General features: G+C 39.1%; 1 protein-coding gene across 1 annotated transcript; it reads right to left on the bottom strand.

The window, feature by feature from the left end:
- Positions 1-3,492: 3,492 nt before the first annotated feature.
- LOC119042089 (olfactory receptor 52P1-like) lies at positions 3,493-4,440 on the bottom strand. Its single transcript, XM_037135666.2, has one exon. The coding sequence runs from the start codon at positions 4,438-4,440 to the stop codon at positions 3,493-3,495; it is 948 nt and encodes a 315-aa protein (XP_036991561.2).
- Positions 4,441-14,382: the final 9,942 nt, after the last annotated feature.

The following is a 14,382-nucleotide window of genomic DNA, read 5'->3' as shown; positions in this document are numbered from 1 at the left end:
TTCATGTTTTCTTCAAGATCCACTCATCACTCTTAATTGCTTCCAAACCAGGTTATATCTTAGAACTGTGTTAGTGGAGAAATTGAGTACCTGGCTCTAGAGAGAATAACTCACATGCAAAGAATATTGTAGAATATATAAACATGATATATTTCTTATTTTCCACCCACAGAGAAATCCAGAGATCTTTGAACTCCAGCCGAGAAGCATTGTATCAATGTAATAAAATTTAATAAAACTCCTATACAATTTTTTACTTCATCAATTCCTTCCCTTCTTTGTAGTCTTTTCCTCTTTTGACCCTGTATTCTGAGGTGGGTCAGGCTCTGTATATTACTCTTATGACTTTTGAAACTGTCTTCATTTCCTGGCAAAACTGAAGTTTGTCTTAACCTACTTCACAAGGACATTTTTCTGATTCCAGCCACCAAGATATCTAGTATCTGTTTTCTAATTTTTCAGGTGGCCCAGGCAGCCACTTTACTCATTGTTACCCATTGCTTCAAAGACTTGATTAATAGCACTAACTTGTTTAAGTCCATCTAATCACCCTTCTCAATAGGAAATAATGTTGGTCCCAGGTCTGTTGGAGTTACAAAATAGAGAAAAGTGGTATCCTGAGGAAGGCTTAGACTCCTAATCCTGCTGCTAGAATGCTTAGGGAGCAGATGTCAAAAAGGACTGAAAAACCCCAAAGGGTCCTAAAACTGACCCTCAGGTGAGAACAGGTGGGCATGAGGAGAAGATAAGACAACAGAACAGAACATGTTGTAATGGATCAGCTGGACCAGAATGAAAGGTGGACAGAGTGCAGTGATCCTGGCCACAAGGTGTAACTTGTCCTGAATCACAAGGTCAGAGATTGCAACTGAGAAAGTCACTGAACAGTAACTTCATTTAGTGTAACATCTCTGATATCAGCAATTTCCTGGTGTTAGCAAGACAGAGTTTGACATTTAAGTTTCACTAAGTTGGGAGAAATTGGTAACATCTCGGTCTTTGATTAAAACTTCAGAATGGCTGTGCCTTAACAGTACTTCTAAGTACTAAGGGCTATGATTTCCCAGTAAGGGTAAAATGAAATAATAAAGTCTTAATAGGGCTTGAAGTTAAACCTCATAGGATCAAGATTTCACAGACCCAGCAATATGTTAACTATGAATGCTAGATAAAAATTAAAAAGTCTTCAAGAAAGGTAAGAGAATCCTCATATTTTTCAGAGCATCATTTAGAACGTCTAGTATATATTGAAAAATTACTATATATACATACTACAAAAGCATAATCAGGAGAAAAATTACAAAGAAAGACTTCTGATAACCTACATTTTAGAAACAGTTGACAAACATGTTAATTATAAAAAGTTTGAATAATCTACCAGAAAAGGATAAATGGGTAGATTATTTGGGGATTTAGGGAGAAAGTTAGAAATGTATTTTAAAAATCAAATAAAAATTCTAGATCTGCAAATACACATGAAGTAAAAAAAATCATAGTTGGAAATAACATCAGATTGGACAATGCAAAATAAAAGATCAGTGAATTTGAAGACCAAGTTAATCGAACAGAGAGAGAAGAGTTAAGATATATGAACTGAGTAACATTTATTGGGTATCTAAGTAGTCTGACATATATGTATCTAAAGTCCCAGGAGGAGAGGAAAAGGGACTCAACACAAAAAATTAGTGAACTAATTGAAAACATTTTCTAAATTTGGGTTGCAAAATACAAAATTAACCCACTGACCCAGGAAATTTGGTGAGTCTTAAACAAAAGAAATACAAAGGAAATTACATTGAAGCATCAAACTGATGAAAATCAAATATAAAGAGAAAAAATGTAACAGAAGCCAGTTCAAAAATTACACATATGGGAGCAAAAATAAAAATGATGACTGACTTTCATGATAAAAAATGAGATAAAAAACAAAGGAACAGAATATTTAAAGTATTAGAAGGAAGAATAAACCTGTCAATCTAGAATTATATGGTTGGCAAACATTTTTATAAAAAATGAATAAGGACATTTTATGAAAAAGCTGAGATAATTTCTTATTAACAAACATATAGTGCAAGAATGCGGAAAATAAATACTACATAAAAATTTGGATATATAAAAAGAAAATGGGGGGTGCAAGGGTATTACTTGGAAGGAACACATGGAAACTTCCTGGGATTATGAAAATAATTTGTATCTTGATTAAGATGGTGGCTATACTAATGTATACATCTATTAGAGATCATAAAACTATGTATTTAATATATGCATTTTATTTTAAGTAAGTTATACTTCATAAAATTTTTTTTTTTCCTCAGAGGGTGGGCATCTCCAGACAGGAGGTGATCTTTCTCAGTACTCTTGGTTCCTGTGCTTACCTTAATCATATTGGTTAATTTGGGTTGGCTGCTTTCTGCTTACATGTAAATAAACTTTGATTGACAATGAGCAGACACCTTAAGAGAGGGATGTGTGACCTAATCAGGACCATATCCCTAGATAGTAGTAATATATTTGCTTATTCCTCTATATAATAGATATAGCTTGCCCATGATTCTTTGTTTATTTATTTGTCCCCATAGCCCATTGCTAAGTGCTCTGTCACTGTTAGTTTACAAAGTGGCCCCTGTACAGAGAGGGCAGGGAGAGACCAAAGAAAGAGGCATATCACTCCAGGTGGGTAGGCAGCAGTTTAATAGGCAAGGGAACTTACATAGAGTTTGTCTTGGGCAATTGCAAGATGAATAGTTCTCTGCACTCATCCAACGGAATCTTATATAGAGACCTTAACTGGGTTCAGTCATATATTCAGTCCAGACAGTCTCAATAATGCCTTACTTTCTCAAGGCTATGTCCTTGGAACAGCTTCCACTGTGGGAACAGTAGGCAGAGTGTATAGTCCATGGATAGGGGAAGTGGTGGGGAGCCTTAGATTGCCTGGGTCCAGCTCAACAATCAACCAGCAGTCACATCCTCTTGTTTACCTCCTCCAACAATCTCCTTGCTTTTCAAATTCTCTCTCTCTTTCCTCTCTTACTCTGTCTCTGTCTCTCTATTTTTCCTGTCAGGCTTAAAGCTCACTGAGGAAGGTATTTGTGTATCCCTATCGGGGTAAAAACTCCTGACTGTGGATGATAGCTATTTTTCCATGTCAGACCAGTAGTCATTTATTTCTCATTTTATCAAGGTCTTCTGGAAGGTAGGAACAAGGTCAGAACAGCAGAGCAGGGTTTCCTGGGAGGCCATCATGAGCTTGGTAACCATGTTTCCCATTAGACAGGGTCTCCCAGAGCTTTGTAACAATAACTACAGCACAAGCAGGAAACACCTGGTGGCTCTAACCCTCTCGGATTTGTGCTAAATCTCCTTATCAAATAAGAATACCAGTGAATGGGGGTTTCTTTCTTTCCACCATGCTGGAAGCCGCTGATCTCTTATATATCTTTCTCAAAGGCTAAGGGAAGAGAATAGCTCTCTGGGCTGGGGTTGAAGAGGTTATGACTGAGAAGGGCCCCTCTTCAGCAGTCGGAAGGCCCCATCCCGGATCTGCTTGGTCTTCATGCCATAGATGATGGGGTTGAGCATGGGTGGTACAACAAGGTAGAGATCAGCCAGGAGGATGTGGATGTGCCGGGGCACATTCTGGCCAAAGCGCTGTGTGTAGAATGAGAAGAGTCCCGGTGTATAGAAGAGGAGGATGACACCCAGGTGAGAGCCACAAGTACCAAAGGTCTTAGCCCTTGCTTCCTTAGAGGAGAGGCTTAACACAGCCCGGAAGATGAGTGCATAGGAGATAGCAATGCAGATGGAGTCAGTGCCTACCACCAGTGTGGCAGCAGTGATGCCATAGATGTTGTTCGGCCGTGTGCCCCCACAAGCCAGCTTCACCACAGCCATGTGCTCACAGTAGGAGTGGGCAACCATTCGACTACAGTAGCTCAGCCTTGCCAGTAGGCAGGTGAGTGGGGTCATGAGCCCCAACCCACGAAACACAGCAGCAGCCCCCAGCTTGCCCACAGCCTCTAGAGACAGCAATGACCCATAACGCAGGGGCCAGCAGATGGCCAAGTAGCGGTCAAAGGCCATTGCTAGCAGTATACCAGATTCTACAGCTGAGAAACCATGGATAAAAAACATCTGAGTAGCACAGGCTTCAAAGGCGATCTCAGCAGCATCTGCCCAAAAGAGTGCGAGGAGCTTGGGCACCGTAGAAGTACAGAGCACCAAGTCAATGATGGACAGCATGCATAGGAACAGATACATGGGCTGGTGCAGTGCAGGCTCTGAATGCACCACCAATAGCACCACCATGTTGCCAAGCACTGCCAGGGTATACATGGAACAGAAGGGAAATGCAATCCAAAAGTGGGATTCCTCCAGGCCAGGAATTCCCATTAGCAGGAAAGAGTTTGGGTTCTGATGGCTGTGGTTTGTGAATTGCATAGCCAGGTCAAGGTTGGGTGGGTATAGAAGACCTCACTGCCTTGCTCTTAGATATGGAAAACCCTGAGAGATCAAGCCATTGGGATTTACTCTCATGCTGTGGCTGAAATTGAAATGGTAGCAGAAAATATTAGAATTAGGCTTCATGAAAAAACATCCAGGATGAGAAGATTGTAGAGCACTAGGAAATGATTCAAGGCAGGAGCTGAAATTTTCACTTTGAGGGTTCAAGGGAGTCCTTAGCATTTGTGTCTAATTCAACGATGTCATGGCTATAGAATCCTGGTGAATCATGGTGAAGTTGAGAAGCTAGAGACATTTAGAGCTTTCTTCTTTTTGCATGTGAACCATCTTCTGCCTATACTTTGTTATTCTCCTCTGAATCATTTGCCTGTATGACAGAATAAGGGCAATGTAATAATAAAGTTCAGGCAGATTGGATGGAAGACTCAAATGTCGTTACTTTTCAAGATGGAAAAGTCAGGACTGAGGGGAAGATAAGGGAAAACGGGGAGATTTTGGATGGGTTTTTCAAGTCATTGAGCCTGTGGTTACTCACAGATGAGGCTCAGAGCCTGGGTTATAACCAGGAACAGCAAAACATATGGTGAGGGGCTGAATCTCGTGTAGCTTGCTACAGCCATAACATCACTAAGCTCTTTTTTTTTTTTTGCTTATGTCAGTACTAGATGCCTTGCTTGCCTTAGGTGTCTGGTATAGATGCTGGTAGAAACAAGTGAGGTCATGCAGAATTGGTCAGTGGTAGGTGTTAGGCTGATTCGGCCATAATATGTAATTTGATAAGGCTATTGACAGATGATTGCATACAAAGTGTATTTTCTTAGAGAAATCAAAGTACATGAAAGAAAGGGGGTAAAAGGTGAATTTCAATCATTGGGAACAAAATCATTCACTGTAAGCAAATATGGAAACTAACTGGTCAAATGACAGTACTGAGCTTCTACACATATCCACCCCATCTCTTTGTCCATTACCCATACTCTCTATATCCCCTCATCTTCCTTCACTTACATGTGCCTTCTCATTTTTCCTTGCATCCACTAGACAGCCAGTGATTGAGAATTTGAAAAAGATGGGAGATTAATAAAAAACTTAAGAAGGGGACATTAGAGGGAGGGGAGATGAGGATGAAAAGGAAAGAAAAAATAAGAAATTGACATAGGAGAGAGTAGAAAAGAGGAGAGAGATAGAGACAGAGAGAGAGAGAGAGATTCCTTTCTCACTTTCTCACACTGGTTTCTAATATAATAAAATGTGATGATCTTCTGGTTGCTAGTTGGGACAGACATAGCCAACTAATTGGGCCTTCTGGAGAGAGCCCATTTGTGTCCTTTACCTTAAGCTGTAATATCCTTGAAATTCCTTGCATTAGCTATCCATACCCAGAAAGAGAGAGAGAGAGAGAGAGAGAGAGAGAGAGAGAGAGAGAGAGAGAGAGACAGGAAGAAGGGAAGGAACCCTGGACCAGGATGCTTGCTTTCCCATCTCAGCACTAACTGTTGCTGTTACTGTGATATTGAACAAATTGCCTTGTCTCTCTTTGACTTATCACTCCCTCTTCCATGTGTTTCCTATTTTCTCTTCTGTGCTATCTCCCTCCCTGAGTTTCCATCATTCAGCCCTTGCCTGAGCATATTCTGAGGGATTTCAGTTTAGGTGGTGACCGAAGGGTCAAGAACAGAAAAATCTGAGTTGCTGGTGGGGAAGACCTTATCAAATAGTACATGTAAAACCAGCCCATTGTATGAATGAGCATGCTATGTGTTTGGCTGAGCATGTGATTATCTATATATGTTGCTGTGAAAAATGTATGAACAAGGCTATACTCAGAAGACAGATATAGTTAGGTAAGAAATTGTTTTTGGAGTGTCTCTGTTTCAGTGCTCTTTCTTTGGTGCAGAGAAAATGAAGAACTGAATTACCCAGCCATAAATGAGACAGCCTTCCTTACTTCTCTCCCTTTTCCTCTTCCACTCAGCCGTTATTTTTTTTAAAGATTTTATTTATTTATCTTTAGAGGAAAAGGGAAGGAGAGAGGGATAAAAATATCAATGTATGTTTGCCTCTTGTGCATCACCTGCTTCGAACTGGCCTGCAACCCAGGCATGTGCCCTGACTGGGAATTGAACCTCGATCCTTTGGTTCACAGGCCTGAGCTCAATCCACTGAGCTACACCAGCCAGGGCTTCCACTCAGCTTTTTAATAATTGAATTAACTCTCATCAGTTCCTGAGCAACCACTCATACAACTTTTACTCAATCTCTGTAGCTGCCTAGCACAATGACCTCAGAGCTCATTGTGCTTCAGTCCCATTTTCACAGATGGGGAAAATGAGGTTGGAAAAGCATATGCTGAGCAAAAAATGCCTATGTTCTAGGAAAGAGATCAAGGTCAGTGTGAAGGCTTTGGGGTTCTCACTTCCTGGCCCTCTCACTAGTATTTGATTTAGATCAAGGGCACTGGGAAATGATGCAAAGCAGGAGGTGGGTTATCATCACCAGTGTCCAAAGGAGCCTTTGCCACTTCCGTTTAATTCACTGATCTCTGGCTGCAGAGATCAGTGAATGGCATGGCTACAGAACCTTCTCCATGGTAAAGGTGAATGGCTAGGGACAGCTTTCTTCTTCTTGCCTGTGAACCCTCTTCTGCTATACCCTACTGTTATTTTCTTCTAATTCATCTCCCTCTGGAGGTCAGGCAAAGAGAAACTCCTAGCCTCTTCCAGATGACTCACCCAGAATAACTACTTTTATGTTTCACACTTCCCTTTGTGCTGCATTATGTTAATATTTGGTATAAGAAAGGCCTTACTTAAAATATAGGGCTGGGAAAAATTAGGTTAATAATAATAATACAATAATAAATAAATAAGTAAGTAAATAAATAACAATACAAGAATAAACTCTGTGTTTTGTGTACTTACAACAGTAAACTTAATTTTGCATACCCCTGTATATAAGAATAGAAGCTCAAGTACGTGGAACAGAGAAGGAGAATGTTCTTCATCGATGGAGGTGTTCATGAGCTTCTGGAAGCTACCTACCAAGAACTCAGCATTCATTAGTGGAAGGCTACTGTGAGGAATTATTATAGAAGATACTTATCTGAAGAGCAAGGCACTATCTAGCACAGCATGATTCACTTGTAAGTCTCTTTTATTGACATTATCTTAGTGGCAGTCAGGTCTTTGGTCTGACTATAGTGTGCCTATTATAGGGTTGAACAAACAGACAGACTTACCAGGTCTAGGGCAGGGAGTGGTAGTGCAGTGTTAGATGCTGTAGGGTTTAGAGTGCAAGGATCAAAGGAATTGGAGTATTTATCCTGTGATTAGGGCTTCAGCAGAGAGTAAAAATTCCCTGGGGATAAAAGCACTAGAAGGACCTCTGGGACGATGGAAAGAGGTGGAAAATTGAAGTTAGGTCATTTGGGCCATGGTGGGATAGAGGGGAAAGATAGGATAGCAGAAAAGATCTAACCTGAAAGTTCAGTTTGGGTAAGAAGGAGAAGGGGGAGAGTGCAAATAATTCTAAAGCCTTCTTCATATAGAAACACATTTTAGAATATCTTGCTAATTTTGTTTTTTCTCCTATCCCCTCCCACCTGTCCAAAATATTTGTCTTTCAGTGTTTCTTTTGGACAAGCTACTTCTCTGCATGTTATTTCTTCATCTGTAAAATGAGGAGGCAATGAATATTAAATAAGATAATATATGCAAGGGATTTGTCATTTTGCCTGGTCTATGCCAAGTGCTCAATAAAAAGTATAATTTTTATTTCATTATTTTATTTAATTCAGTGATCACTGGTTGAGCATCTGTTATATGCAAAGAACTATGGTAGACATTAGGGCATAGAGCTGAAGGGTGATGCCCCGTTCTCAGGAGGTTATGGTCTGATTTGGAAGATGGGCAGACAGATGGAAATTAATTAAAATTCAATGATATATATGTAGACATAAAAAAGACACAGAGGCTCATTCATAAGGGAAAGAGTTAGCTCTGTAAAAGTTAGTTAAGAATTTAGGGTTTAGAAAATTAAGGTGAGCTTGGAGGAAGGGGACATACCAGGGAAAGAGGACAGAACGTGTGAAACACAGCAGGAAGGGGATATGGACATGTTCTGGGAACCATTCATTCTAGTTCAGAGTTGACATTTTCATGAGTCTCCTCTGATACTCTAGGTCACCATTGGGTGTTCTCTCTCTTTTCTTGTCCACAAAACATCTTATCAGATGCTGTTTTTCTGATACTGTCCACTTTAACCTTATGAGTACAACCTTAGGTAAGTTAAATAATAACTCAGTCTCTTGTTTGCCATTCATAAAAATGGGGAGGATTGTCATGAGATATTACATATAAGATATTTAATATAGTGCCTGGAACATACTAAGTTTTCAAGAGATTTTTGTTGTTACTATGTTTACATTATCTTTCAGTTAGCTTCAACACGATGGATTTTATAAAGGCAGAAATCAGGATAAATTCATCTCTCTGTCTCTGATAGAGCTTCAGATGTCATGATGGTGTTAGTTTTTTGGAGAAGACTGTTGAATAAACAGATAGGATTTTAATCAAATGTAGGTCAGGCAGAGAAGCTGGATTTCAGACAATCATTAAGTCAAGAAACATGTATTGTTGACTTTATATGTACCTGACATTGTCTTGGAGATACAAAGAATTGAAAAGATCCCTGCATTCAGGAGTTTTCAATGCATGCAGGTGGTGGAGGGAAGCATTAGTGGAGGGTAATGTGGCCCAGGTGACAGAGAGGAAGGCGGAGGCATTATTCTATAAATATATAGATTCCATAGAAAGCAAGGAGGAATGATATTTTAATAATTAAGTTTTAGGACAGCTGAGTTTTGGCCTTTCCCCATTTAGATATTCCGGAGATACAATTAATACTAATAGAGGGAATAAATTACAATAGCAGATAAACGAGGTGACTCTTAAATTTTTTGCTGGTACCACAGTGCTCAGAGCCAAACCTAAGATTTCTGATGTCTAGGTGGGGCTCAGGGATAAACATGACCATTAATTGTTCATTTATGATACCACTGGGCAGATTTTCATTCAACCAAAAATATTTACTTGACAGAATATTACTGAGCACCTTTTATGTGCCAGCTTTTCTCTAAGTACTAAAAGTGTAGTATTGAAGAAAGAAGACAAAGTCTTAGTTCTCATGGAATTTCTATTGCTAGAGAGTCTTTATATATATATATATATATATATATATATATATATATATATATATATATATATATCATAAGTAGGTATTTAAAAGTTCTAAGAAAATAAAAGGATAAGAAGAAAATGATAGGGAGCACAATTTTAGGCATGGTGGTTAGGGAAGATGGTGATATTTGAGTAGGGATCTTGATAAAATGAGTGAGCAAGACAAGACAGCTGCATGTAGGGCAGTGCTCCAGGCAGGGGAAGCAGCAGATATACAGACCCTGAGGTGTGGAATGTGGTGAATTGAGGGATAGCGTCAGGCTAGTTGCTGGAATGGAGTGACTGAGAAAAGAAGGTAGGAGATAAATTTGGAGGGGTAACCAAGGTCTAGATTGTATTTGAAGGTTGGTGGACAGCTATTGGAAAATTTTGAACAGGATTCTGTTAGGCTGTGATTTAAGTTTTAAAAGGTCTATTCTGGATGCTATACTAGTGCAAAGAGACAGGGGTAAAAGATGAATCTAGTTTGAGAGTCATTGTTATAGCCAGAGAGTGAAACGGTGGTGGTTTGAACCAGAAGAGCAGCAGTAGAGGCAATGAAAAGTGATTACATGGGATATGGTTTGAAGGTGTAACAGATGGCATTTATTGATGGACTGGTATTATTATTAATGGTTAATAATTATTGAGTATTAATGAATAGCAACTTTGATAACTATTCCTCCCCAAATTATGAGGGGTGAGCAGTAATGGCATTATTGTCCCTACATAATAGATAGAGAAACAATCCAAGGTACAGAGAGGTTGATTGCCTCATCAAGGTCACTAGCTGGGACTTGAACCCAAATCTCCCATTCAGCCTTAGCTCACAGCTCTGTTCACAAACAAAACAACATCAGAAATCTAACCCAGTTTAGACAAATAAAAAAAATGAATAGATAACCTTGCTTTAGTTATGACTAAAACTCACCTTTCAAAAGTCACAGTCCAAAATGGAGTTTCCTCAAAAAATTGCAAATACAGCTACCATGCAACCCAGTAATTGCACTTCTGGATATTTATCCAAAAAATACAAAAACACTAACCTGAAAAGGTACATGAACCTCTATGTTCATTGCTGCGTTATTTACAATAGTCAAAATATGGAAGAAACGTAGGTGTCTATCAATAGATGAATGGTTAAAGAAGATGTGGTGTGTCAGTAGTGAAATATAAAAAATCCTGCCATTGGCAATAACATGGATGGACCTAGAGGGTATTATGCTAAGTAAAAAAAGTCAGAAAGAAAACAGCAAATACAGTGATTTTACTTAGTGTGAAATCTAAAAAACCCCACAAAACCAACCAACCAACCAACCAAACAGAAAAAATAACAAACAAACAAAACAACACAAAACAGAAACAAACTCAGATGCAGAGAACAAATTTATGGTTGCCAGATGAGAGGAGGGTGTGGGATAGGTAAAAGGAGTGGAGGGGAGTGAGAAGTATAAATTTCCAGTTATAAAATAAGTCACAGGGATATAATGTATAACATAGAAAATATAGTAAAAAATATTGTAATAACTTTGGTGACAGATGGTTACTGGACTTACTGTGGTGTCCACATCATAAGGTACATAAAAGTCAAATCACTGTGTTTTATACTTGAAAGGAATATAATATTTCATGTTATATTTAGAAATAATATCATACAAAAATTAATTTTTATTATCTATTATGAATACTATAACATAAACAATTTATTGTGTTATAAATACAACACAATAAATTATTATAAATAAATTAATTATCAATAAACGATCAATTTGTTATTTGTATTAATTTATATTATAATATTTATAATAATATAGCATAAATAATTATAATTCATTAAATATAATAAGTATATTTTATATAAGTATATTATTATATAATAAGTATATTAATGAATTATAAATTAAAAACAAAACAAAAAACTCAAAACACACACAGCAGGCATCTGTATATTCTCAGGAGACTCCATTTTCAGTAGGTTCTGCAGGGGAGGAAGGTGAGGGTGGTGAAAGGCACAGTTATTACTGAAACCAGACTGTTCTCTGCCTCAAGGGAGGCATGACTGAGTGCCACAGAATGGTGAAGAAGTAGGGTCTGTAGAAAGGAGGGGCTGGAACCCCAAAACACTGGAGACTAAGGCAGAGACGTTCCCTAGAGCCACTTCCAGAGAAGACATCAGGTCTATCACGGGACCTTTTAAGGATATTCTTCAGTGAGAGAACCTGCTGTTTCTTTTTTCTTTTGGGAGAAGACAAGCTGATTTTTGAGGCTATAGCCAGATCTCCCCTTTCTAACACCCTTTTTCCCCACCCTGCTCTCACTGAGAGGAGAACCGTGCCAGTGTTTCCTGAAGCCTCCAGAAAATGAGCTAAGCGTCACACTGAAGGGTGAGAGCACAGCGGTGGTAGGGGCAGACCAGAAGTACATGGGAACAGTAAGGCATTGGCACAAATGGGATGAGGGATGAGAAGACTAGGGAGGGGCAGGTATGCTGAGACCAGCTGGGGTACTAGAGGGCTGGAACAGGGTCAGGCCATGTGAGCTGAGGCTGGCAGAAAAACTGGAAGAGCCAGGACAGAATAAGACTGAAAATAGTAATCATGAAGGGGAATACCCAAAGACTGAGTGGAGCCCCAGTAAGAGAAGAGTATGTATAATGTTTGAGGAAAATAAGCTAGGTTAGAAGCATGAGCCTCGAATGCACAAGGTAGAGTCCATCTCTCATGCACATCTCCAAACAATTTACCTTGATCTCAGGCATTATCACCTCCTGATTCTCTCGTCTTCTACCATTCTCATTCTTGGATGTCTGTACCTAATAGAAGACCATCTTTCTATCCTTATCAAATGTTTTATCTTCTATATGCTTGAGATCCTCCTTTCCCACCATTATTACAAGAAACTCTTTTCTGTCACCCAGGCCTGTGCTCCTGTGTTGTGCCTTAGGAGCCACCTTAGGAAAACCTTAGCTAAACAACCCAGACTGGATTAGTCACATCCCCCCATCAGTGTGGCTTGATGCATTCCTACTTCATTTTCTGGCCCCACATCAGTCATAGCTGCTGTAATAGTCCAGGGGCAATAAAGAAGAAATCTGAAACAAAAAGATTGAAAGGACAGGACAGCTATATTTGATAATTAATGATTTCAGCAACAGCTTTATCTTTGCAGTATAGTTCTATAGACAGAATCCTGGTGTAGGAATTAGGAGATGTAAAATTTGTGCTAGATCTGCTATTAACTTTCTCTATGACCATTTGAGGATTCAGTTCCCTGCATACATTATCATAAGGTCCTCTCAAGGTGAAGATGTGATCTACTGAAATAGTTCACAGCACCGACTGAATACTCTCTAGGTATGGAGCCATGTGCACTTTTTTGGGAGACAAAGAAATAAATGACTCAGGCTTCCTTTTGTTATTTGCTGATATCTTGACTATGGAGGCAGGAAACAAACATAGGACAATGACAGGCAAGGACTGGACAAACGCCCATGCCAAACAGAGTGAAGGGAGCTGGAACAGGAGACCAGATAAGCAGAGTTGCAGTGTGAGTGGAACAAGAGGTATATTTTATTTGAACTTGGAAAGAAGGAAGGTTGATGGATTGTTAAGAATTTCAAACAGAATAGGCTAGCTGTGAGTCTGAGGTGTGGGGTTAAATAAACTGAGGGCCAGGGATGTTGAGGGGAGTACACAGGAAGTAAGAGACACAAGGGCATTCAGCAAGAGGAGATACCTGTTTGGTTGGAGAAGCACATTCACTTAGGGTAAGATGACAGCGTGTATAAGAGAATATTTGTTCATTTATTCAAGAAATATTTAGCAAATTTCTATATGGTTTTGCTGTGGATATTAGTGGCAGTGAATATAAAAACACAGTACCATTTTATGGGGCTTCCAGGCCATCTAGCCTACAGCTAAGTCTTAGAGAAAATGGACAGGTGCACATTATACTTGGAGGAGACGTTTCTAAGATGAAGAGGGCTTTTATTCTGATTGAAGTAAATGAATTGATGGAAGACTTTTATACAATTTCTGTTTGTGGAGGTGTCTAAAGTTGAAAGATACCTGTAAATCTCAGTTGGATCAGACGGTGGTAAATTATGCAATGGTAGGAGGGAAGAAAGTTTCTCTTGGAAAGGAGGCATTTATGCATTCATTTAAATATTACTTCATATACCATGTTCAGTGGTCTGTGAATGTAGAAATGAGTAAGTCACAGTTGTACTAAAAGCACTCACAGTCCTATAAATGGACAGACATGTGCATTGGCAACACAGATCAAACTCTCAGTACCTAATTTAGTGGATTAACAAGTCCCCATTGAAAACATTGAGGAAATCTGCCCTGGGAAGTTTGAGAAGTTTTCAGCAAAATGGTGCATGATCTTGGCCAGGTATGGAAGGGGACAGAGGAAAGCATTCCAAATAAATTGTATGAGTTACAAGCAAGACTGTTTTAGGAAGTGGCAAAGAATCGAATGTGGCTGAATCTAGGACAAATATTTAAGGAGACTTTAAGAGGTGAGGTCAATAATTTAGGCAGGAACAAGTTTGTAAGCATGTGGAGTGATTTTTTATTTTTCTAGTAGTGAAATCTCATAAGTGGTTTTCAATAGGGAAATAACATATGTTGTCTATCCTTGCATTGCAGTGCATGGATTAAGTAGTGGTGGAAAACTAAAGAGGAAGTCTTTATAGTGA

The sequence above is a fragment of the Artibeus jamaicensis genome, unplaced genomic scaffold, assembly GCF_021234435.1.
Source record: "Artibeus jamaicensis isolate MK-2021 breed Jamaican fruit bat unplaced genomic scaffold, CSHL_Jam_final contig_64, whole genome shotgun sequence".
In the NCBI taxonomy this organism is placed as follows: domain Eukaryota; kingdom Metazoa; phylum Chordata; class Mammalia; order Chiroptera; family Phyllostomidae; genus Artibeus; species Artibeus jamaicensis.
Note: the sequence above shows the minus strand (reverse complement) of the source record. Positions and strands in the feature narration are given on the sequence as shown.